General features: G+C 44.8%; 1 protein-coding gene across 1 annotated transcript in view; it reads left to right on the top strand.

Annotated features, from left to right (window-relative positions):
* The first annotated feature begins 2,024 nt into the window (after positions 1-2,024).
* LOC149435912 (opsin-5-like) overlaps positions 2,025-25,628 on the top strand; it is a 32,894-nt gene continuing 9,290 nt past the window's right edge. The window contains exons 1-4 of the mRNA XM_089662274.1: positions 2,025-2,308; positions 16,948-17,035; positions 21,153-21,315; positions 23,197-23,324. Coding sequence (XP_089518400.1) covers positions 16,948-17,035; positions 21,153-21,315; positions 23,197-23,324 — 379 coding nt within the window. The 5' untranslated portion in view covers positions 2,025-2,308. The remainder of the gene's footprint in view (positions 2,309-16,947; positions 17,036-21,152; positions 21,316-23,196; positions 23,325-25,628) is intronic.

The following is a 25,628-nucleotide window of genomic DNA, read 5'->3' as shown; positions in this document are numbered from 1 at the left end:
TCTCTCTTCTCCTTTTCTCTCCCTTTCTTTCCCTACCTTATCTTTCTTTTTCTCTTCCTTCCAGGCTCTCGCTTCTCCTCCATCTCCCTTATCTTTCTTTCTTTTTCTCCCTCTTTCCCCATCTTACCTCACTTTTCTCATCCTTCATCTCTCTCTCTTTCTCACTTTTCTCCTCCTTCATCTCTCTCTCTCTTTCTCACTTTTATCCTCCTTCATCTCTCTCTCTTTTCTCCTCCCTTCTCTCCCTTTTCTCCTCCCTTATCTTTTTTTCTTTTTCTGTCTCTTTCCCTATCTCTCTTTTCTTCTTCCTCTCTCTCTCTTCTCCTCCCTTCTCTCTTTCTTTACCTCCATTCTATTTATTCTATCTCATCCTATCCCCTTTCTCTCTCTTCTCCCTTATCTATCCCTTTTTCTTATTCTTTCCCTATTTTATCTTTCTTTTCTCCTCCTTCCAGTCTCTCACTTCTCCTCCTTCCTCTCTCAATTCCCCTCCCTTCTCTTTCTCTGTCTTCTGTTCCTTCTGCCTTTTTCTCTCCTTCTTCTCCCTTATATTCCTTTCTTTTTCTGTCTCTTTCACCATATTATCCCTCTTTTCTCCTCCTTCCTCTCTCTCTCTCTCTTCTCCTCCCTTCCCTCTTTCTTTACTCACCTTCTAATTATTCTATCTCATTTGATCTCTTTTCTATCTCTCTCTTCTCCCTTATCTATCCCTTTTCCTCTTTCTCTACCTTATCTTTTTTTATCCTCCTTCCAGTCTCTCTCTTCTCCTCTTCCTCTCTCAATTCCCCTCCCTTCTCTTTCTCTGTCTTCTCCTCTCTTTTTCTCTCCTTCTTTTTCCTTATCTTTCTTTTTCGCTGTTTCCCCATCTGCTCTCTCTATTTTGCTCCTTCCTCTCTCTCTCTTTCTCACTTTTCTCCTTCCTCTCTCTCTCTTTTCTGCTCCCTTCTCTCTCTTTTTCTCTCCCTCTTCTCCCCCTTATCTTCCTTTCTTTTTCTGTCTCTTTCCCTATATTATCTCTCTTTTCTCCTCCTTCCTCTCACTCTGTTCTCCTCCCTTCTCTCTTTCTTTACTTACCTTCTAATTATTCTATTTGAAATCAATTCTATTTATTCTATTTATTCTATCTCATTATAACTTAACTCTCTGTCTCTCTTCTCCCTTACCTCTCCCTTTTTCTCTTTCTGTCCCTACCTTATCTTTCTTTTCTCCTCCTTCCTCTCTCAATTCCCCTCTCTTCTCTTTCTCTGTCTTCTCCATTTTCTCTGTTTTTATCTCATTCTTCTCCCTTATCATTCTTTCTTTTTCTCTCTCTTTCCCCATCTTACTTCTCTTTTCTCCTCCCTTCTCTCTCTTTTTCTCTCCCTCTTCTCCTCCCTTATCTTTCTTTCTTTCTCTATCTTTTCTCTTTCTCTTTCTTCCCCTCCTTTCTTTATCTCTCATTCTCTTCTACTCCCACCTCTGTCCTCTTCTCCTTTCTCTCTCTCTCCTTTCCCTTCTCTCGCTCTCTCCTTCTTCACTTCTCTTTCTCTCCCTTTTCTCCTCCCTTTTCTTTCTTTCTCTTCTCCCTCTCTTTCTCTCCATATTCTCTTTCTTTCTTTCTTTCTTTCTCTTCTCCCTTTTCTTTCTTTCTCTTCTCCCTCTCTTTCTTTACCTCTTCTCCCTTTTCTTTCTTTCTCTTCTCCTTCTCTTTCTCTCTTCTTTTCCCATCTATCTCCTCTTCTGCTCCCTTCTCTGTCTCTCTCTCTCTTTTCTCTTCTCTCTCTCCCTCTTTTATTTTTTACTTTTACTCTTTCTTACTCCATATCTTATCTCTCTCAAATTCAAATAAGCTTTATTGGCAGGACGACATACATTTTAGCATTGCCAATGCAGTTGAGTTTGTATGGGAAGGAGAGTACCTCTAGGGAAGCTTTGGGGAAGGGGGGGGTGTAAGGGGTAATATAAAGGGGGATGTCTACCCCTTCCTCTATCTCTTCTGCTCCCCCCATCTCTCTTGTTCTCCTCCCTTCTTTCTCTGTCTCTCTCTTTCTTCTGCGCAGTGTGTGGCGACTCTCAATGACACTCTCTTCCCAACCTACAAACACAAGCCAGCAAATTTGATCTTGCTGCAATTCATCCAGCGGACACCAGAGATCAGAAATATTTTGAAGGTTTGCTGTGGAGTGTCGGAGCTCTGTGCAGACTCAGAGACTGAGCAGACACATCGCTGGCTGATCTATATACAACATGCTGCAACCTTCATGCCCAACTTTCCCCAAGGAGGTCAATTTGTGAGTCTGCCAACTGCACCCCAGCTTAACCGTCCAAGGTAAGTCTTCATAATCCCTGTGAGCTTCCTGATGTTCATTGTTTTTCTGATATTGCCCAGCAATTGATGCTCATTAGGCGCTAAAACCACCTGTTGTTTTGTGCCGTATTATGCAGGTAGGGACTGTTATATTTGGCTTTTAAAGGACAAAAACGTATAAGCAACCTTTTATATAAAGTACATTTTACAATTTTTTGTGCAAAGATAAAATAAGTGCGATATCATCATTTGAAGGTAATAAATACAGCCGATACAAGAGATTACCGGACTGGTCCTTGTAGTCCGTACCAGAATATCATCTGAATTGTTTTCAGTCCTGACAAACTCCTTTGAACTTTCTAGTGCAGATTGGAAGATAATGCTAATCCCTCTTTTATATAAATAAAGGCTACTTTTTCTAATACAACGTCCTTGCTTGAACCCAATGCCAGATTGTAAACTCTAACGAGCAGGGCCCTTCCTGTATTCATTTGTATTGTAATTGTACTGTCTGCTCCTATGTTGTACAGCGCTGCGTAAACTGTTGGCGCAATATAAATCCCGTATAATAGTAATAATAATAATAACGTTCTAAATAAAATAATATGTTTGTGGGGTCACCTGTTGTTAGGAGCTTCTGTGCAAAATGAAATGTTGCATTGTCTTACAGGCAGCGTCTCCGCCATGCAATTAATCTGACAAAATAATGAATATTAATGTGGCAGTTGGATGATATTGTCCTATAAAAAGTATAGGAGGTAATCAATGCCTGATGGGTTTAGTCCTGCGACCTTGGTGCTTTGGCTGCATCTCTTCCGGTAATGGAGTATTTGTCCTCCGACATACGTTTACAATCCACAGATGTCACCGATTCAGCTCACTGGCAGGAGTGCAGTCACACCGGCTGTCGTGCTGTTCTGTAGTAGGTGGCTTTCATCAGTCTCGCAGCAGATTAGTCTTTCTCACCTCTAATAGGGATAACAAAATCGCAGAGTCTGATTCGGACGGACTGGAAGATTTGAATATTAAAGCTCAACTCCAGCCTTCACCAATTACCCACCAACGCTGTTCCTGTAGGTGCTGTGTATGTGACTGTACTGATGGATTGTTTCCAATGAATTCCTGCAATTGTCTGCATATTTAAGTGCAGTCATCCACTGTTTTCTTCCACATTATTCTCGGTTGTGAGTCGGACCTGTGCCTTTTTATGTGGAGCTAGAAGCTGGTGTTGAGGTGGACCGACCTGGAGCAGTGAAGGTATTGACCTCCAGCCTTCCCTTCACTCTTGTACAGTTGTACTGGCTCCTCTCCACCACTGAAATTCTTTACTCTGATTTCACTGCACACTGTGAGCTTCTCATAATTGAGCTTCTCATAATGTGCATTAGAAGCTGCAGCAAGTCAAATAGAGCTCCGCCTCATTTTATGACTGGAGGACGTCCAGCATCATCTACCCCTGGCCCACTTTCATTTATTAGATTTTAGCTCCATCAATCATGGAGGATTCATGGAAATCCCTGAGCAAGGGGACTCAGAAACTGACACTTTAGCGAAGCAGCCCCAGATGAGGAACTAGTTGGGTTTGCCACCTGACTGCCCTCTCCCCTTATCTGGCCCAGGGAGTGCAGGATTAATCACTCAGTCCTCTCCTGTAAGCTTGTGGGTGGGTGGCTGCCTTCAGTCCTTATGCTGGGCTGGCTCCTTCCCTGCTTCCTGGGGACCAGTTGAGGCAGAGAGATCCTCCTTCCCAGCTCCTGCCTGCAGGTAGGCCTCTCCCTGGGCCCCCTCCCAGGCTCCATACTCAAGTCTTCTCACAAAATCTTCCACCTGACACTGACCACTTCTTGATCAGGCTCTACCATACTTAAAGGCTTCCCTGACCCCATGCCAATCCTCCTGCTTGGGGATTGGTCAAGATCCCTTAGGTATGGAGATCAGCCCCTCATCACCCCCACTCACTGCCTTCTAGAAACTTCTCAAGCTTCTAGAGCAGTGGAGAGGTATCAGGGAACTAACCTGACATTACATGGCTGACTCATCCCAGGCTGACTCATACCAGGCTGCTATCCAGCCTCTAACTAAAAAACCTAGTTAGTTCCCTCTGGCTAACTAGAGGGGCACTACATAATGAAAATGGAAGGGTGTTATTTAAAAACGTCTTTAATGCGTGGAAGAGGGACGAGGAAAAAAACAGGAAAGGCCAAATATAAGCAGCTTAAACTTCAGCTTTAAAGTAGAAACTTGTCTAAAACACTTTTTTCTGCGTTGGCCAATGGGGAGCAAGGTTACAACCCCTGTCTGACACCTTTTCTCTCTTCCTGAGCTGTTCCCAAGGAAACACAACATCAAAATCCGATAGGAGGTCTAACTCTCCTACAAGTAGTCCAAACCTAAAAAGAGAGATAATTGGCTGAAGTTCTGTTTTGAATTTGTACGAAATACAGCTTCTGGAACAGGAAAACAGAAGGATTTTTTTGTTTTAGTTCACAGCAGGAAGGGAAACAAATTGAGAATTAAATAATATTTCCAGTTTCGTGTGGTTGTTGTGGAGTAATCTCTTTCTTCTCATGGCTCTCGGGGCTCCGGCGATGAGATCTCATCTCCAAAGTTCCCAATTCCCACTAATTGTTGCAGCCATTAGAAAGTTGAATGCTGGTGGTACTCTCCCCTGATGGATCCTTCCTTTTGATAAATAACTAGAGAGAGTCTAGTCGAGAGGTTCACCATGACCAGCCCAAAACAGAATGGTGGTTTTAGGCTTTTGGGTTAATGCAAAGCATAAGGCATGCTACATTAAGGTGGGCCATTCATTTTGTACAGGTTGACAGTGTACCCTGACACGTGAATAAAGGACGGCACCCCTTTTTTTCTTAGTGTATGTACATTGTGGTACACTGCAGTGCAAGTGCATTGCCAGCTTCTGTAATTGTACTTTGGGTGTTATTTATAATGAATGTCCGTGGCACAATAGACCACACCTCTGTTCATATTTTAAAATGCACAGCAGCGCTGTGCAGTGAAACGCACATAATGCATTGATATGAATTTTCCCTTTAAAAAGCCCCTTTAGTCCTCTTTAGAAGTTATTTTACGGTGTGAGTTGGTATTCAGGTAACCACTGTGAAAGTGTACAAAGATCTTGGATATGTAAGAAGGAGCGCCTGGTACAAACGTTCATTTCACTTGAAGGACTTTTTGAAACACTTAAAGCACAACTCAGGTCAAAAATCTTATTTTCCCATGCAGTGGTTCCGTGCCCGCACTGCATGGGTTAAGTGCTCCTTTTGTCCAGGGGCTCAGGGAAAAGCTGTACTTACCCATTCCTCCGGTCCTCCGAAAAAATCACACTCCCCCATGTCCAGCGGTGGACTGTTCCTGCCATCGTCTATGGTGTGATGACGTCAGGAACAGCCCACTCACAAGACTGCTATGTGCGTGGGGTGTGGCAGGGACCAGCCTTGAGCTGGGCCATCTGCTCATTTTTGTCTAGGGGTCATAAGAGTGAAGTTACACTTACCAAATCCGCTGATCCTCAGAGTTCAAGACTAGTCCCTGCAGCTTCCCCCCTCACGCTAGTGGTCTTGTGAATGCACAGTTCCTGACATCATCACGCCCATAAACCAGCTCCGGGTGTAAGGACAGCACGAACTATCTGAAACTGGATGTAGGGGAGTGCGTTTTCTGGAGGACTGGAAGATGGGGTAAGTATAGGTTTTCCACTAAAACTATGGACAAAACTAGTAGTTTTCCCATGCAGTGCGAGTACAACCCCACTGCAGGGAAAATAAAACATTTACATGGAGTTCTGCTTTAATGGCTAAGACAATCGAAAACAGCTTACATGTATCTCAGGAAGGGGGGGGGGAAGCCTTCTCTTCTTCAGGGCTAACGCCTCCCTGTGGCAATAAATTCAGCCAGCTGCTTTTAGTGCCATGAGGAAACATTAAACCTGAAGAAGTGGGGAATCTTTTTTCCCTCAAAGCGCATTGGATGTATTTGACACTCTTACCCATTAAATGAAGTCCTTCAGGTGAGGTAAATTGTTGTACCCATCACTCCTCTATACCCATCCAAGAATATACCATCTGGTGCGTGCTTCTTTGTGTCACCATCAGAGAAGCCTAGGACCAGAACAGGGTCCACCTATACAAGGGATGTCAAACTGCAGCCCTCCAGCTGCTGTGGAACTACAAGTCCTATATTTCAATCACGGATCTGCATCTTTGCAAACTTTACAGTAGATTCACCAGAACCAACTTTTGCTTCTATTGGTCCAGAGCTATCACATACACACACACACATTGATAGAAAGATAGAAGCTGTGGACTCCTATTTAAAGGTGCAGGTTCATCCTTCTTGCTTCAGTGCTCAGCAAGTCACTGACCCGGAACAAGCAATGAAGCAGTGCCATGAACATGATTGTTTCTGATCATGGGAGGCCTGCATATGTCTACACCCTGAGAGATACAATGAGGTGATAATAGAGATGCAGTACTCTCAGCTCACATCATGTTGTTCTTTTGGTATTTTCATAGAGAAATCTGTCAGTCTGGCAGGAATTGCTTATTGATACCCCATTGCTTTCTTTGGAGACTTTTTTTTAGGATCATTTCCTGAGGAACATCTTGTTTACACCATCTACAGTGACAATGGATGACATGAAAACACACAGAAACATGCAATGTATTGCAACACAATCTGCATGAAAATGTTCATTGTAGCGGAACTAAAGTCACCATTCTTACCCTCCTCTCCAACAGTCTGAAGTCCATGAGGGGTCCCTCACCGGCATCCTCGTCCCGGCTCTTTCTGTCTTGATTGACCGGCAGAGGATGACCCAATTCCTACAACGTGTGCAAAAATTAGGGCCTGGTCTGTGCACAATTTGGCACGGCCACTTTTTAATTTTCTATTTATTTAATTTATTCACTCCCACGTTTTGTCACTTTTTCTTACTTTTGTGTGTGTTTTCCACAGGATGGAGGGTGTAGGTCCTCGGGCCTGCCCTGAAGTCTAGGGGGAGGATGTGTGGCCTTCTGGTTCCTTCCTCCCCTGATCCCTAGGGGGTTTTCTCTTCAGGAGAGCCCCCTGACCAAGTACTGGGTGTCCGGCTTTGGCTGGACACAAGGAACGGTGGTCCACCAGGCCTTTTGGCCAGGAGGACCAAATAGGAACCTTGTCCCCGTCAGGAGCTTCGTGCCCCGGGGGATCAGGGGTAGGACAAAAGCACACCCCTAAGTGCACTTTTTCGTGTGGTGTTTTGCACTTGCACTTTTTTGTGAACACTTACAGGTTTTTTCGTTATAGTTGCACGTTTGCGGACTTAAAAAAAAAAAAAAAAAAAGTGCAAAAAATAGTCATCCTGTCACACAGGCGCTGTGCTGGCAATGTACAGTTGTGGCCAAAATTATTCAACCCCCACTGAAATTGAGTGTTTTGGCCAGTTTGACATTGCTTTTGATCATTCAGTCATCTTGCTTACATTTACATTAAAGAGGCACTTGTAGGTCAGACAAATATAACATAACAGTTATAATGAAATAACCACAAATGTCTTTTCTGTGCTCACAGCATTATCAGTTTTATTCAACCCCCAAGTGACATTCAATCTTAGTACTTAGTACAGCATCCTTTTACAGTTATAACAGCTTTTAAACGTGAAGCATAGCTTGACACAAGTGTCTTGCAGCGATCTACGGGTATCTTCGCCCATTCTTCATGGGCAAAGGCCTCCAGTTCAGTCACATTCTTAGGCTTGCGCACTGCAACTGCTTTCTTTAAGTCCCACCAGAGGTTCTCAATCGGATTTAAGTCTGGTGACTGCGATGGCCACTCCAAAATGTTCCAGCCTTTCCTCTGCAACCATGCTCTAGTGGACTTGGAGGTATGCTTGGGATCATTGTCCTGTTGAAAGGTCCAACGTCTCCCAAGCCTCAGGTGTGTGACGGACTGCATCACGTTTCCATCCAATATCTCCTGGTACTGAAGAGAATTCATGGTACCTTGCACACGCTGAAGCTTCCCTGTACCTGCAGAAGCAAAACAGCCCCAAAGCATGATTGACCCTCCACCATGCTTCACAGTAGGCAAGGTGTTCTTTTCATCATAGGCCTTGTTCTTCCTCCTCCAAACATAGCGTTGATCCATGGGCCCAAACAGTTCTAATTTTGTTTCATCAGTCCACAGAACACTATCCCACAACTTTTGTGGTTTGTCCACATGGCTTTTGGCATACTGCAGTCGACTCTTCTTATTCTTTGGAGACAGCAAGGGGGTACGCCTGGGAGTTCTGGCACGGAGGCCTTCATTACGCAGTGTGCGTCTTATTGTCTGGGCTGAAACTTCTGTACCCACATCTGACAAATCTTTTCTCAGTTCCTCAGCAGTCACACGGGGACTTCTCTCCACTCTACGCTTCAGGTAGCGCACAGCAGTCGAAGTCAGCATCTTCTTTCTGCCACGACCAGGTAGCGTTTCAACAGTGCCCTTTGCCTTGAATTTGCGAATGATGCTTCCTAAGGTGTCTCTTGGTATGTTTAACATCTTTGCAATCTTCTTATAGCCATTGCCCTTCCTGTGAAGAGAAATCACCTCTTCTCTTGTCTTCCTGGACCATTCTCTTGCCTTCACCATGTTTGTAACCACACCAGTAAATGTCTAGAAGGAGCTGAGTATCACAGTCATTTTAAAGCTGCCTAATTGGTGCTTATTATGCTTGATTGCTGCTCGGTGACATCCACAGGTGTTTTCAATACCTGATGGAAAGCACCTGTATGAACCTCTGTTCTTCAGAGTGGTAGTCTTTAAGGGGTTGAATAATTGTGGCAATGAAGAAACCACATAAGAACCATTTACTACTGTATTACATAAACAATTGATGTCATTTTAGTTGCATTTGGGTAGTTACAACGTCCTTGTAGGATTTGATTCTGAATACAATTCCAAATGTACACTATAGTCCCTAAACCCCTTTACAGCATTGGGGGTTGAATAATTTTGGCCACAACTGTACATTGAGCTGTGCATGCCTGTTTATATGCCACAGAAGAGTGTGTGTTTTTTTTTATAGCAGAAGAGACATTGCATGTCTTTTCTGTGATATATAGCCTGTCTGGTCATACGTCTTTTAACTGCTTGTGGACCGCCTCACACAGATATGCTGCTGCAGGACATCCACTATGTGCTGGGTCACATATCTGATATGTGATCTGGCTTCTTCAGGTAGGGGCACATGCACCCGCCCACCACCCTGGCTGTGACATGAATTGTTACATCACCAGCGGATCAGGCCAATGATTTATGCCCAGGACCTGCCAATTGCTGGAGCGGATGATTGTAAACAACACAGAGTTCTGTCCTGACAGCGGCGATGTGCCGGTTTATGTTTCCCTGCAAATCAGGAAATAAAAACCGGCACATCATTGATTTATTAAAATCAGCACACAGTAAACACTTAACACATTGTTAGGCACCTAGATGTTAACTCCTTCCCAGCTAGTGTCATTAGTACAGTGACAGTGTATATTAGTAGCCCTGATCACTGTATTAGTGTCACTGGAGATGTCAGTGGCAGTTAGTCAGTTCCCACAAAGTGTCAGTTAGTGTCAGATTGCCCGCCATACTATCACAGTCGCTGATCACCATTACTAGAAAAAAAAATGTAAATAAACATTCCAGTATATATCCCATAGTTTGTAGATCCATCTATGGCCTGCTTAAGACTGAGAGGGCATTGTACTATATATTGTGGAGTGACTTGGGGCATGGGTCACCCGCCGGTACTTTAGTTTTGAATGTGATTCCAGAATCAATGTCACCCCCCTCCCCACACCTTGAAATTGCTTTAAACTGAATTTTCTGGTTTCCCTGTAGAAACCTAGCTAGTTTGCAGTGTTTGGCATAAAAACTGGACTTGGCTGGATAAGACAACGGGGGTTATGTACTAAAACCGAAGAGTGCAAAATCTGGTGCAGCTCTGCATAGAAACCAATCAGCTTCCAGGTTTTATTGCCAAAACTTAATTGAACAAGCTGAAGTTAGAAGCTGATTGGTTCTCATGCACAGTTTACAAAGTTTTTTCATCGTTACCTTAATTTTTTATGCTGTGTTGATGTTTTATAATAGTAAGTGAATTGGTTTTAGCTTACCAGCTTAACACGTGGAAGGCCCGTAGCGCAGCGACATGAAACATGGTGTTGTTTAAGGGGCACCCAAAGCTACCAAAACCTCCCGCCGGTGGGCCGCACAGTGGCTAAGTGGTTAGCACTTCTGCCTGGCAGCACCAGGGTCATACCTGGAGCTTGCATGTTCTCCCTGTGCCTGCGTGGGTTTCCTCTGGGTACTCCGGTTTCCTACCACACTCCAAAGACATGCTGGTAGGTTAATTGGCTCCTGTCTAAATTGGCCCTAGTATGTGTAAAGCGCTCAGCAAACTGTTGGCGCTATATAAATCCTGTATAATAATAATGTGTATGTATGAATGTAAGCTAGGGACCTTAGATTGTACGCCCCTTAAGGGCAGGGACTGACGTGAATGTATAATAAGTATTTGATGGCGATATATAAGTACCTGTAATTAAAAAATATGAGCAAATGATTCTGCCTCTCCGCTCATTGCCAAAGTCGTTAGTGTCAGCTGTGCTGAGCACAGTTTGTTCTGCCATTGCTGGTAGCACCAGTATCATGCTACCAGCAATGGCAGAACAAATTTTGATTTTTTTTGTTTCTGTAATGTCAGATCAGCGGGGAACCTGTCGGTGGAAGACAGGTTGTGATTGGAATTGGTGGGTGAAAAGGGATTATTTTTTATGATTAGGAGTCTCGACACTAGCCTGGTCTCACCTGAATAGGCTCCCTGATTGCTTTGTCTGAACAGCCATGTCCTGGCATCCCTCTGTTGTGAGATGAATTAGACCATACAAATAATCAGCTCTGTGGGTTTCCCTCGTTCTTCACAGTGGTACAGGAAGGAGGGGGGGGGGGGTGGTAGGGGAAGAAATTTAGGTTGTAGCAGGTCGCCATTGTCCGTTAAACCCTTCGCCCTGTATGGACCATCGGGGGTTCATACTGTCAATTACAGGTCCAGTACAAGGAAATGAATGCTTTTTACTGAGGGAGAAGTTTTCCAGATCTGTATCTGAGAGTTTAATCCGTTACCCTCAGGCTCCCTCCAGAGAACTTCCTTAGGTCCACAGTGTTAGATAACGGAGAACAATAGTAAATGGAGTTCTGTATAGTTTATGTTCCACAGACAGAGTGTCTGTGTTCATTTTTATGGGTGAGATGTTCTGTAATAGTTCATCTGGATCATGGGTTTTGGTATATCTGAAATACATAAATGAAACTCTGACCTGACGAAACATTTGTAGTACTGTACAGCTATTTTTGTGATCAAGACAAACCGGGAAAACAGCACAGCCAGGTCCTGGACCTCCCCTGCAGCACACTATTGACCTGGACCTCCAATGCATCACACTACGGTCCTGGACATCCACTGCAGCACACCATGGTCCACCTCCACTGCAGCACATCATGGTCCCGAACCAGTGCTACAACACACTTCGATCCCACTTGACTTCCACTGCAGCACCATGTTCCTGGTCAATTTTTTTTTAAGTCCACGGAGGTGCGAAAAAAGGAGAAACCTGCAAGTGAACAAAAAAATGTGCAAGTGCAAAACACCAACACAAAAAAAAAGTGCACTTACGGGTGTGCTTTAGTCCACCCCCCGAAGTGGTAGGAAATGTATCCTGATCCCCTGAGGCGCAAGGCTCCTGAGGCTTCCACATGGTCCACCTAGCCAAAAGGTCTGGCAGACCCCTTTCCTTGTGGCTAGCCGAAGCCAGCCACCTGTAGACTCTCCCAAACAGAGACCCCCCCCCAGGAACAGGGGAGGAAGGAGCCAAAAGTCTACATATCCTCCCTCTAGACTTAAGGCATAGTCGGCAGGACCGAGGACCCACACCCTACCATCCGTGGGAAAAAAACACACAAATCAGTGAAAGTGACACAAATGTGGGAGAAAAATAAATATATAAGTAAAAATAAAAAAAGTGGCCATGCATTTGTGCACTGGCTAGGCCCTGAGGCCTGTAGCATAAAAATTGCCCTGGACTTAACCAAAAGGCCTAGCACTAAAAGGCGCAGTGCAGAAAAAGTTTTTGAAACAGTGATCATGCGTCTTTTCACACATGGATCCCACCCTCCATGTGTTACTAATAGCACCCCTGAGACGACCACTCAGGGGACACTGCTCCGCAGACTTTTTGCGCACCTCTGGCCAGACAAGGTAGATCCATTCAGATCAGGAGGAACTGGGCTCCTCCAGTTTTCCCAGGGGAATTACTCCCAGGCCCCAACTGCCTGTGGGAACCACGGATTCTGTTGCAGCCAGTACTATACAGCCAAACATCCTCGCCAAGAAGCAAGAATGACAGCAGAGCACTTAGGGGTGTGCTTTAGTCGACCCCCTGAAGGGGTAGGACCTCTATCCTGATCCCCCAGGGTGCAAGGCTCCTGAGGTTTCCACATGGTCCACCACCAAGAAAAATTGTCACTAATTGTCACTAAGACCAGGCACAAGCACACTGACCTAAGCCAGAAACACCAATTTCTTATTTTTTTTCTTTCCCCCATATGCCATACTCCTTTTGTTGTTGTTGCACATTAGGGAGAGTGTCCTGATCCAATTGCAAAGGATCATGGTCAACCTAATTTTCATAATCCTTTCCTTGGCTCCACCCTCAAATTAAAAAAAGCTAATTTGTCTGACACATTTCCCACCTACTTTTTCCCACATGCCCGCTCGGTTTGTTGGATCGGACATGCACTGATCCAACAGACTTATTGTAACCGGGCTTTTTTGTAGCATTTGCACAGGGTATGTAAACTTTTGATCTGGGCCATTTGGGTGATTTCTGTTATTATGATTTAAAAAAGGAGCCAAACAACTATGTGATAATAAATGGATTCATGTGATCACTATCCATAAATAAAAGACAGTTTTTTGGCATGATCAGTCATATTTTCAACATCAATGCCAAAATTTCGCACATTTGAGTACAACTGTACATTGTATATGTGAGATTCATTCTGGATATGTGTTGCAGCCCTTTTGTCCATAATGTACTACAAACCCCAATGTGCCCACAGCTTGCTGAGACTTGTGGTTCCTCCTCAGCAGGACGCCTGCAGGATGTAGAGCCCCCATATTATCTCAGATTGTGATACACTTACACACTGTTCTGTATTCTGGTCATGTGAAGCTTCAATCACTCTTACTCCTGAAATAGAATTGTGTCTCACATTGCTCACCCCCACCCCCATCATCTATCATTACTCCACTGGCCATGTGATGAGTATTATAATGATATTTTTAGCAGATTTTTGCAGGGGGACTGTGACCTGGGACATGGGATCATTTTAGATGACTGGAACCTTCATGTGAACTCCGTACACAAATAATATCCACTGGTGGCATTTGATCATGGCGAAGTTTTCATGCTGCTAGGCAGTTGTAAAATATGATCAATATGTTATTAGTTCTGCAGATTCTCTGCGCCTATGTGTGATTGTGTTGTGTTATTGGAGGGATGGAAAATAAATGGAATATTGAGATTTCAGCAATCCGATTAGGAAAGCGTTGAATCTTAAAGTGAGGGACTCCACCTCTGCCCTCCGTATAATACAAAAATCTGAGCCGCTTTGCAGTGCGCGCCGTCATTCCAAGACCGAGCGCTCAGCGGAGGCAGTGCTTTCATTTTGTAATGTAACCTTTCATGGGAGAAGCATGGAGTCTTCCATGGCTGATGTTTTCTCACGAAAAGGCTAGTTGATTAGGCAGTTGGATTAGAAAGTGAAAAATCCTGATCTGTCTACTGTATAGGTTCCAGGTCAGTAGATCAGAAATTACTAAAGCCATTCAATTAGCATGACAACCAGGCATCAAGCGCTTTTCTGGAGAGAACCCAACAATGGCAAACTGTCCATACAGCTTAAAGCTGAACTTTGGGAATTACACATAACCTACCCTTGCAGTGGTCCCTCTGGTCCCATATTACAAGGGTTAAATGCTCATTAGGTCTACGGGTAATACCTTATTCCTCATCCTGCCAGACCTCGATCATCTGTGCAACCATTCCCCCAAAACCTCTTATCTAATATAGCACCGTCTTAGATAGGTGCTAGGTTGGGTAAATTTAGTTCCTTAGCTCTCCTGGAATCAGTGAATACCCTGGTCTGCTCTGAGTTTCACTGGTTGTGGATTTGGCTGCCTCCCCTGGCTTCTGGATGGTTCTGGAAAGTAGTGGGCTGGGACAGTCAAATCTACACTATGGATATTTATGTGGTTCCAGCCAATCCCTGTGGAAGGGTGCCCAGTGGGTGGCTACGAGAGGGCATACATAGTTTGAGGATTGGGGCAGAAGGGTTCTTTGTCCAGAAGGAGAAGATCCCTTCTGGGCAGTCCAACTGTGCTTCTTTACTTGCACATCAAGGTCCCAGCTATGCTAGCTGGGGGGTCTCATTCTGCTGAAATTTACTGGAGCAGACGGAGGGATTTCCTTTTGGGGATCTGGTCTGAAGAATTATTGGGAGAAATGTCTGGTTGATATTGGAAGGAGATATCCAACTATCCAGATGCATTTGTGAGTACAGACCGGTGTGTAAGATCCCAGTGACTGTGTTCTGCTATGCATCTTGCATCAGTCAGCTTGTACTAATAGTGAACATTATTCACGGTGTCCCAGTGTAGCTCAGCCCATCATTTGCTGCTGCAAGGACTGTGCTAAGAATCTTCAGGAGGAAGATAGGTGCCCTCAAGTTACTACTTAACGTTACTTAAATATCCCATGGTTGCCCTGCACCCATCCAAGCAGCAGCATATTTACAGTGAGGCAAACAAGCCAATTTTCAGGTGGGGGGGGGGCACCACCCCCACAAGAAGTAAAGAATGGGGACCTGGTCAGCACCGGAGAAGGCTGCGTGCTTCTGGAAGGTGCAGGGATGGCCAGCTCATCTTTCATTGCTTATTTAAAGGTTAGTTGGGTGAATCTGGTGGTCACGGTGGGGGGTGGCGTTGGGGGGATGTATGTTGGCCGGTGCCGAGTGGGGGCAACATGTGTATAGGGGGAGGATTGCGGTGATGGGCTGTGATGACTGCGAGGGGGGGAGTTGCTGACAGGGGGATTCTGGTGGAATAGGGGACGCCCAATGTTAGTGTTGCGTATGGCAGCACATGAACTAAATACAGCACTGCATCCAAGTTCAAGTTTTCAATAAAGCATCAGAAAAGGATACCCCCAGATTAATCATTGAGCCGGAAGAGTGATTGAGACTGTGTGCCTTGCTGTTAGTGTACTTATTGGGGAAAAAAACTTCGGGACCAAATCAGCGGGCTCTTTCAGGAGTGGGCACTACACTAAGGCTTGACTGGTTGTTGCGCACTGATATCACATACAATGCAGGGCCAATAGCCCTGCATTGTATATGAGGACAGAGAGGACTTGTTGGAACGTGCCAGAGCAAGGAACAAGGTACCTATTACAGCTTAGTCCTTTACCCATTAGTCCTAACAAACACTAAAGTGGTTGTAAAGGCTAAAGGTTTTTTACCTTCATACATTCTATGCATGAAGGTAAAAACCATCTGTGTGCAGAGAAGAGAGAGGGGGCGTGGTCGAGCCACAGCTCTGTATGTGAATGGATACGGGAGCAAGCCTGCTTGGGTGCCTCCATAGCAAGCTGCTTGCTCTGGGGACACTAGGCAGAAGGGAGGAGCCTGGACCGCTCGAGGGGAACCCAAAAAGATGAGGATGTTATGTGCAAAACCACTGCACAGAGCAGGTAAGTATGACATGTTGGTTATTTATTTTTTTCCTTTAAATACATTTAAAATGTATTTATGGTCAGAATGTGAAATCCTGTATTCATTTCCACATTCCAATTATTTCTAGCCTACTTCTTTTACTCTGAACCATCCTGAAGTTTGTATACTTGTGATCCCACACACTTAGTTCCTTGAATTCTGTGACATGGAGTCACTATGCACTTTGAGTAGTGTCACACATTTCACAGAGCCCACCTTCTGACCTACAGAGGTGCTGGGAGGAGGAGTTTCAGGAGGCGGAGTCCATACAGGAATCACTGCTTCTAGGCAGCAAGGTACTATGAGATATGTAGTCCTTAGAAGTGGATTAGAAACTGCAAAACATGCAGGTAATCCTGGAAGTTGTAGAAAGAGGCGATCAGCAGACAGGCAGCACTCACAACATGAAAGGAGATTTTTCAAGTAGGCTTCTATTGAATTGTCAATAATAACTATTGTTTGTATTGCTGTTGCAATGCTGATGTTATAAAATGAAAGTGAATGCTGCGACCACAGATCTCCTTTAAACTAGCAGTGCATTGGCCACAGCAAGGGTAGTTTTTGTGTTGGGTTTTTTTTCCCCGAAGTTCAGCTTTAAGAGAACCTGTTGCTTTGGCCTTCATTGGCAGAGTTCCGATTCACTTTAAGGTGAGTGCATTTCCCATTTTACAAATGGTCCTTTATGGTTTGAAGTAATAAAAACATTTACTTAGATTTTCTCCAACACAGTCCAGGGGTTGGGCAATGTCTGCGCTTTACATCATGTTTCAATAACCATTCTATCTTTTTATCTGCAGATGGGAAATGGCTCAAACACGTCAGAATTTCACTCTTCCATATCAAAAACCAATGACATCATCTTAGGAGTGATCTACACCCTGTTCGGTAACTGTTCTACTATTCAGCATGATGTATCTGAGGATGTGAGGGTTGAGGAGTTCTAAGGCAGTAGGGGGTAACACTGCACTATTGATTGAAGAAAATGGCATGTCCAAGTTTTAGGACCATCAGGGTTTGCATGGGATTTTTTTTTTCTCTTTGCTTTCCTCCCACAATTCAAACATGTAAAACTAGGTAGGTTTGTTGGCTTCTGACCCTCTCAGACCTAGGATGCGTGAATTGAGCTGGGGGTTCGGAGACTGGTGTGCCTGCTTACTCCAGAAGCTTTTTACTGCTACTTAAATATGGCTTCAGCTTTTTATTTCATCCCAATGTCATGCATATTAATTAGAGCAGAGCTTCTTGCTTGATAATCCTGAATGACGGAGTTGGGGAAATTTTTTATTTTTTTTAGTCTACATGATAATAAACATACCGCCTGCTCGGTGTTGACTACAGCGGAGCAACCAAGGTAAACAGGCCAGCTTTTCCTGACACCCCTCCTCTCCTGTCTGGATGTGTCTCCGTGGTGTGTTCAGGTGTCAGTCAGTTCGGCCTGGGCTTGTGGAGGAAGACAGCTGGAAAATCCACTGCTCCACGACTCCTGACACATTATAATCTCTGGGCTCTAACGGGCTGACTTCAGATGTCCTTTGAGGGAGCTGTCACAAATTAAACAAAATCAACATGTTCTGAAGCAGAACCAGACAATGCAGGCACCTACAAACTAGCGAATCTTCCAGAACAGCCTGGTGTCTGTGGCAGATAGGGATGAGCAAAATCGAGAGGTTTTGTTTCCTAGATTTTTCAAAATCTGGAGATTTTGAATTGATATCACCATTTTGGTGACATACAATAAGGTCAATGGGGAAGTGGAAGTTAAAAGCGACTCTGCTGATAAACTTGAAATGAAAAGTTTCCTGCAAAGGAGAAAGTAAACACAAACCTCTCTCGCCGAACACCATTCCAATCCTGAGGACCTGCCCCTGGAAGTCTCTACCAAAAGGAACACTTCCAGAGAAAGCTGGTCTCCTGTGTTCCCCTCTGCACTCATTGGTTACTCCAGCCAGTCTCCACCTCACTACAGTGCAAAGTAATGATGTGGAGGTTAGTGGGAGGAGCCAGTATGTGCTGCGAGGCACACAGGCGATTGACACTCCCAGAAGTGTCAGTTTTTTGCACAGACCCTTGCGGGGTGATTGCTCCTCCTCTCTTTCCTCCCTACTTCCTTTCACTTCCCTTGCCTCCCCTCCCCCCTTTTTTCCCCCTTCCCTTTTTCCCCCCTTCCCAATCCCAACTCCTCCCTTTTCTGTCTTGTCAGTTTTGCGCCTTATTTATCCACCCCATTCTTTATTCTTCCCTCTTTATCCTTGTCATCGTTCACAATAACTATTTCTTAGGACCCTCTCTCTTTTTCTGATAGCCAGTGCACCTCACCTCTTTACACATTTTCTAACCTGCTCCTGTGTACTATCCTGCTTTTCCACCTCCTTGTGTTGTCCCCTGGCCACCATACTCTGACATTGGATTCTTGGCCTTCTACACTCCTTTGGGCACTCTGGCGTCATTAATTTCTGTGGCCCCGGCAGCTGGGCTGCTCAGTGTCAGCTGTTGCCAATGTGCGGCTGGCCACATTACACATGTGAATGCCGGGTCCCTATTGGTTGATCCAAAGCGGTGTCCACACATTTCCCAAGCAACAGGATGTGAGTCCTATAGGAGGATCTCACACTTTCTCTATCACATGTATCTGATGGATGGGTCTGATCAGGCAGTGTACTACAGCGTCATCTGTTGCCATGGTTTGGTTGACCACATTGCACATGTGCATGCCAGGTCCCTATCGGTTGATCCAAAGTGGTGTCCACACATTTGCCTGGCAACGGGATGCGTGTCCTGCAGGAGGATCTCACATTTCCCCTATCAGACATATCTGAAGGATGGGTCTGATCAGGCAGTGTGCTAAATTGTCACCCGTTGTCATGGTGCAGCTGGTCACTTTGCGCATGTGCATGCCAGGTCCCTATTGGTTGATCCAAAGTGATGTCCACACATTTTTACAGCAAAGGGTTTCAAGTCCTGAAGGAGGTTCTCATGCTTCCCCAATCGGACATATCTGAAGGATGGGTCTGATCAGGCAGTGTGCTACATTGTCACCCGTTGCCATTGTGCGGCTGGCCATATTACACATGTGCATACCGGGTCCCTACTAGTTGATCTAAAGTGGTGTCCACACATTTACCAAGCAACAGGATGTGAGTCCTACAGGAGGATCTCACGCTTTCTCTATCACATGTATCTGATGGATGGGTCTGATCAGGCAGTGTGCTACAGTGCCATCTGTTGCCATGGTGTAGGTGGCCAAATTGCGCATGTGCATGCCAGGTCCCTCTGATGTTTGTGCTTGCTGTATTTACTACCCAGTATTCACAGGATAATAAATATTAATTGAGGCGGTTGATTTACTAAAGGCAAATAGACTGTGCACTTTATAAAGTGCAGTTGCTCCAGAGCTTAATAAATGAGCAGAAGCTCTACTGACATCCACCATCCAATCATGCAAACAAAAAAGCAGTTTTTTTTTATTTTTCTTGCATGTGATTGGGTATTCTTTGCAAAGTAAAGCCTTACCTCGTTTTCTAAGCTCTGGAGCAACTGCACTTGCAAAGTGCACAGTCTACTTGTCTTTAGAAAATTAACCCCAATGCTTCGATGTAGTTCTAAAGATATTTTCTTGCTACAGCACCTACTTGCTTCAAGCTATTTCCAGGAATGTCTGCGATGGGAACATTTTACGTGCTGTGCATTGAAAGCTAAGCAATTAGTTTCTTCTTTGCAGGAAGATCGGTCGTTTTAGTTTTTGTGACAAAATCACTGTAAGTTTGTTTTTGTTGGATTTTAAGGGTGAGATGGGCTTTAAAGGGCTCCTGAAGATAACAGAATCTCATTTCATCTAATTTGGAACAGTTCTTGTGCTAAAAAACTGACCCCACATTAGACTCATAATTTCACTTTTTTATAATAAAAAGAAAGCACAGACCACAAAAAACGTCAAATGAAAAAATCAAAACTACTCAGAAAATCTATCACAAAACACTGAAAAAATACAAAGTACACTAAACTACACTTAAATATAGCCCCAAAAACACACACCCTCTAAAAAAAGTGCCTAAAGCTGAATTTTAGGCAGATATAGAAGACAAATTACCCCAGTTCTGTAATCATTATGTATTAAATACAAGCAGTATATGTATCTGAATCTGGCCTGGCCTGGTATCAGCCTCAGGTCTTCCCTGTACAGCAGGGCTGAAGTGTGAGAGGGAAAAGCAGCACAAGGAGCCAATCAGCAAGAAGCATGCTGATAGAATGCAAGAGAGATGAGCTTGTCACTGTGCTGCTTCTACTTTCGTTTTCCAGGCTGGTGGTGGATCCAGGATGAGCTGGGCTCAGAGTAAGTGGGTTGAATGATGCTGTCCATCAGACTAAGGGCAGAAAAAAAATACTGCAGGGGATATCTCTGAATTGAAGGTGAATACTACAGTAAAAACTGGATTTGCCATTTTATTTTGTAAAGGGTTATTTATTTTTATATTTGGGTGGAGTTCTGCTTTAATGAGGGAAATTCCAGATCAGTGTAAGGGCTGCATCAATTCCAGCAAAAACATTCTGTTCTTCCCTAGCGGTCGCCCTGTGTTTCTGTGAATGCGAGTCGGTGGGTGGTGTGTTGTGTTTATGCCCACCCCCATCATTGAAGGTTGTGACATGCTGAGGAGTAGGTGTGACCATTCACAGGTCCTTCACATAATGTACAGTATATGGTTTGCACCGAGCAGGCTTTTTTCATTCTGAAATGACATTGGAGTTTTATTTTTGTCATCTAGTAAAGCTTAAAGTATGAGGATAGCGTAGTCTGGTGCCTTTGTGCTAGGGTGGAAAAAAGACGAAATAAACGTTTTTAAAATAGAATTTACTTATCAAGATATGTGTCCAAGGCAACCGATAACTCTGTTCCTGTAATTCTCTGGGATGTCATAGAAGAGTAGGATTGGTCTCTTGGAGCCGGCAATTCCACAAAAACATTGTGCAGATGGCGGTGTGATGGATTGCGCTCTTCCCTTTGCAGGCATCTTTTCTCTGTCGGGGAACTCCATGTTGCTGCTGGTGGCCTATCGCAAGCGCTCTATGCTGAAGCCAGCCGAATTCTTCATCGTCAATCTGGCGATCAGTGACCTGGGTATGACCGGCACGCTCTTCCCTCTGGCTATCCCCTCGCTCTTTGCTCACAGGTAGGTGCCAGTGAAGAAATGGTTAATGCCAGTGTGGGGGAAACACATGGCCACCGTCAAGCCAGAAATTTCTTTTGCCAAATAAATGGGTTACTAACGTCCTCCCTCTACAGGAGCATGCACTCACCTTTCTTTGCTCCAAACCTTCTTCGTTGTCAGCCAGGAGTGAATTCCCAACTCTCCCAGTTATGGGTGAGCATGTGACTCACAACCCACCTCTAGGGGTTGGAGCTTTCTTTCTCCAGTTCTGGTGGCCAAACAAAGCTGTGCAGGAGAGAGTAAAGGTGATTGCAGGCTGCATGGGGAGGAAGGGGGTCCTCCTGTAGCAGTCTCCATGATGTAATGTAGCACTACCCTCTTGAGGGCCGCTGGATTAATTTGAGTCCACCCAAGCATTGCACGGCCCAGCAACACTCATTTTTCCTCGTTTTTACATTCAGAGTTAGTAAACAGTCCTTGAGCTGGTTTTTTAATTGTTTTTTATTAAGGGGTTAACAACTTGGATGGGGTCTAGGGGTATATAGGATGCCCAGGAAAATGCAAACTTGAGGATAACTTCTTAGCAACCTGTACATTGTACAAAAGATGTGGATCTGCAAAATATAGCACTGTCTCTTTCAGGAGCTCTAAAGTCCCCTGGGTGTAACTCCTCAGACCCCAGATGCATCTTTCCTCTTCACCCAGCTACCCTGGGCAAGGGATTCCAAGATCTAACAATGAAGTAGTCCCGGGTGAGAACTAGTTTGGGCCTTTCACCTGACCGCCCTCTCCCTTTGTCAGGCTCAGGGGGTGTAGGAGTACTCACACTGCCCTGTCAGCGTGGTGGGTTGGTGGCTGCCTTCAGGCCTTACGCTGGGCTGGCTCTTTCCCTGCTGCTCAGGATGTCCTCCCTAGGAGACTTTGGGCACTTGAGATCCTCCTTTCAAGCATCCTGCCTGTAGGTAGGCTCCCCTGTCCGGAGCCCCCTCTTAGGCTCCACACTCCAGAATTCTCTCAGTCCATCTTCCACCCAACTCCATTGATGCTCAGGCTCTGCCACATTTAAGGGTTGACCTTGGTCACCATGCCCGGCCTCATGCCTGGGGATTGGTCAAGATCCCTCAAACATGCAGATCTGGGAATCCTCCGCCCCTCTTTCACAAAGTTCTCTGAGTTTCTGGAAGGGTGGCAGGGCCCAAACCCATAGAGCCTTCCAGCCCGTTCTGAGGTGAACTCTCTACCTCACTCCCAGGCTGACTCATCCCAGGCTGTTACTTAGCCTCTAACTCTAAAACAACAAACCTAGCTACCTAGAGGGCACTACATCAATATAAAAATATCCAGCAGAGATGGTGTAAGCCCATCATAAGGGGCACAGCAGGTGTGCAGCTGGTAACTCTGAGCAGGGATATTGGCAGGGGTGAGTGACTCCCGACTCTCCAGCTGTTGTGGAACTATATGTCCCATGAGGCATTGCAAGACTGAAAGTTACAAGCACGACATGAGGCAGAGGCATGATGCGACATGTAGTTTGGTAACAGATGGAGGGCTGCAGTTACCCACCCCTGAGTATTGGGAAACCCTCATTATGGGCACATCATGTGTGCAGACCTAATAACTTGTGCAGGAATGGTGGGAGCTCAATAGAATGGCTACAGGCAGTATGCAGACATGGGTACTCAGCACAGAGATGGTGGGAACAGGAACTTAGCATGGCGATCTCACCAACTGAGTACCTGAGAGATAGAAGAGCCCATCAAGTAGTTTAAAGGGGTCACTAAACTGACCCTTTGGAATCAGACAGGATGGTTGCTTATCACATGCTAAGAAAGGAATAATTAGTTTGGGTGCTGGCACTGAGAACAAAATACCACACGGTAACCAAAGCTTCTCTCCCTTCAGGTGGCTGTTTGATAAAGTGACCTGTAAATATTACGCCTTCTGTGGGGTCTTCTTTGGGCTTTGCAGCCTGACGAATCTGACAGTTCTCAGTTCTGTTTGCTGTATGAAAGTCTGCTATCCAGTATACGGTGAGTTTAATCGTATTGTTTTGTATGTCCTGTCCTCACCACACATCAAAATAATAAAGGTAAATGGCAGAAAGAACTCTGGTATCGAGTCAGAAAAAAAAAAATCTATTAGTCTTTATTATAAATCATTCAGGGAGCCAACAAGTATAGTAATTATCATAGTAATTCATCCCCCATAGTAATTCATCCCCCATATAGTAATTCATCCCCCATAGTAATTCATCCCCCCATATAGTAATTCATCCCCCATATAGTAATTCACCCCCCATATAGTAATTCATCCCCCATAGTAATTCATCCCCCATATAGTAATTCATCCCCCATATAGTAATTCATCCCCCATAGTAATTCATCCCCCATATAGTAATTCATCCCCCATATAGTAATTCATCCCCCATAGTAATTCATCCCCCATATAGTAATTCATCCCCCATATAGTAATTCATCCCCCATAGTAATTCATCCCCCATATAGTAATTCATCCCCCATATAGTAATTCATCCCCCATATAGTAATTCATCCCCCATAGTAATTCATCCCCCATATAGTAATTCATCCCCCATAGTAATTCATCCCCCATATAGTAATTCATCCCCCATATAGTAATTCATCCCCCATAGTAATTCATCCCCCATATAGTAATTCATCCCCCATATAGTAATTCATCCCCCATAGTAATTCATCCCCCATATAGTAATTCATCCCCCATAGTAATTCATCCCCCATATAGTAATTCATCCCCCATAGTAATTCATCCCCCATATAGTAATTCATCCCCCATAGTAATTCATCCCCCATATAGTAATTCATCCCCCATATAGTAATTCATCCCCCATAGTAATTAATCCCCCATATAGTAATTCATCCCCCATAGTAATTAATCCCCCATATAGTAATTCATCCCCCATAGTAATTCATCCCCCATATAGTAATTCATCCCCCATAGTAATTAATCCCCCATATAGTAATTCATCCCCCATAGTAATTCATCCCCCCTATAGTAATTCATCCCCCATAGTAATTCATCCCCCATATAGTAATTCATCCCCCATAGTAATTCATCCCCCATATAGTAATTCCTCCCCCATAGTAATTCATCCCCCATATAGTAATTCATCCCCCATAGTAATTCATCCCCCCTATAGTAATTCATCCCCCATAGTAATTCATCCCCCCTATAGTAATTCATCCCCCCTATAGTAATTCATCCCCCATAGTAATTCATCCCCCATATAGTAATTCATCCCCCATATAGTAATTCATCCCCCCTATAGTAATTCATCCCCCCTATAGTAATTCATCCCCCCTATAGTAATTCATTCCCCATATTGTGTCAATTCACTTACCTTTGCTCCGCGCGTTCCTCTCGCCGTGTTCCCGCGCCTTTCCGGTCTTCAGGGCGGACTATGAGAGGAGAGGAGTTCGTCACACTGCCCCGCCTACATCCTGGCTGCCCCGCCTACATCCTGACAGCCAATGTTTGCCACGCTCCGCGGGCCGGATTAAAAGGTCCGCCGGGCCGTAGTTTGCCCATTGCTGGGCTAGCTGCAGAGTCCTGACTTTTGGGGCAGCCGCCCGAGAGGAGGGAGGGGAGCGGGCGCCCGGCACACAGAAGAGCCGCATTAAAGTGTGTAAAGAGCTGCATGTGGCTCGCGAGCCGCGGCTTGCCGACCACTGGTCTAGAATAAGGCGCCAGGTTGGTCCTTGGTTAGCACAGGTGTGCATTGTACTGCAAAATCACTCCCCTCAGCGAGACCCTTTGGTGTTTCAAATTAAATCCAGGCCACAAGCTAAAAGAGAGGTGTTAGCGATGTTCAGTAAATTGTGCCTAGGCTAGGTTCACACTGTTGCAGCTTTGCAGGACGCGTTTGCATGGGCACAGCAGCCCATTTATTTGAATGCCTGCTCTGCCTGCGTTTAAAGGTTCCTGAGACATTTTAAGAAAACAGTGGCGGGGAATTTTCCCTGCAGATCCCGTACCCACAAATGCTTGAGGGTACCATTAGAAATGAATGGCAGACTCATGCATTTTTAAACAGCAGCGCGTTTTGGCTGCAGATGCAAGAACAGATATGATTCAGTTTACCCCAAAGTTGGATTTTGATGAGAATACAGGTTCAGGTCACATGATTCTGTGTTTTGCAACTTCCCTGCATTTTTTAATTTTCTAAATGTGTCTACAGTGGGTAGGATTGGTAATACCCAGCCTTCCTAAGCACATGGCTTCCCAGAACCACAGAATTCCAAGCACAAGGCCCTTGGATGAACTAGTGCTCTGCAGGAGTGCCTAGACCAGCAATGGGC

Source organism: Staurois parvus, unplaced genomic scaffold (genome assembly GCF_062004578.1).
Source record: "Staurois parvus isolate SC_StPar_1 unplaced genomic scaffold, SC_StPar_1.0 ptg001451l, whole genome shotgun sequence".
In the NCBI taxonomy this organism is placed as follows: Eukaryota; Metazoa; Chordata; class Amphibia; order Anura; family Ranidae; genus Staurois; species Staurois parvus.
Note: the sequence above shows the minus strand (reverse complement) of the source record. Positions and strands in the feature narration are given on the sequence as shown.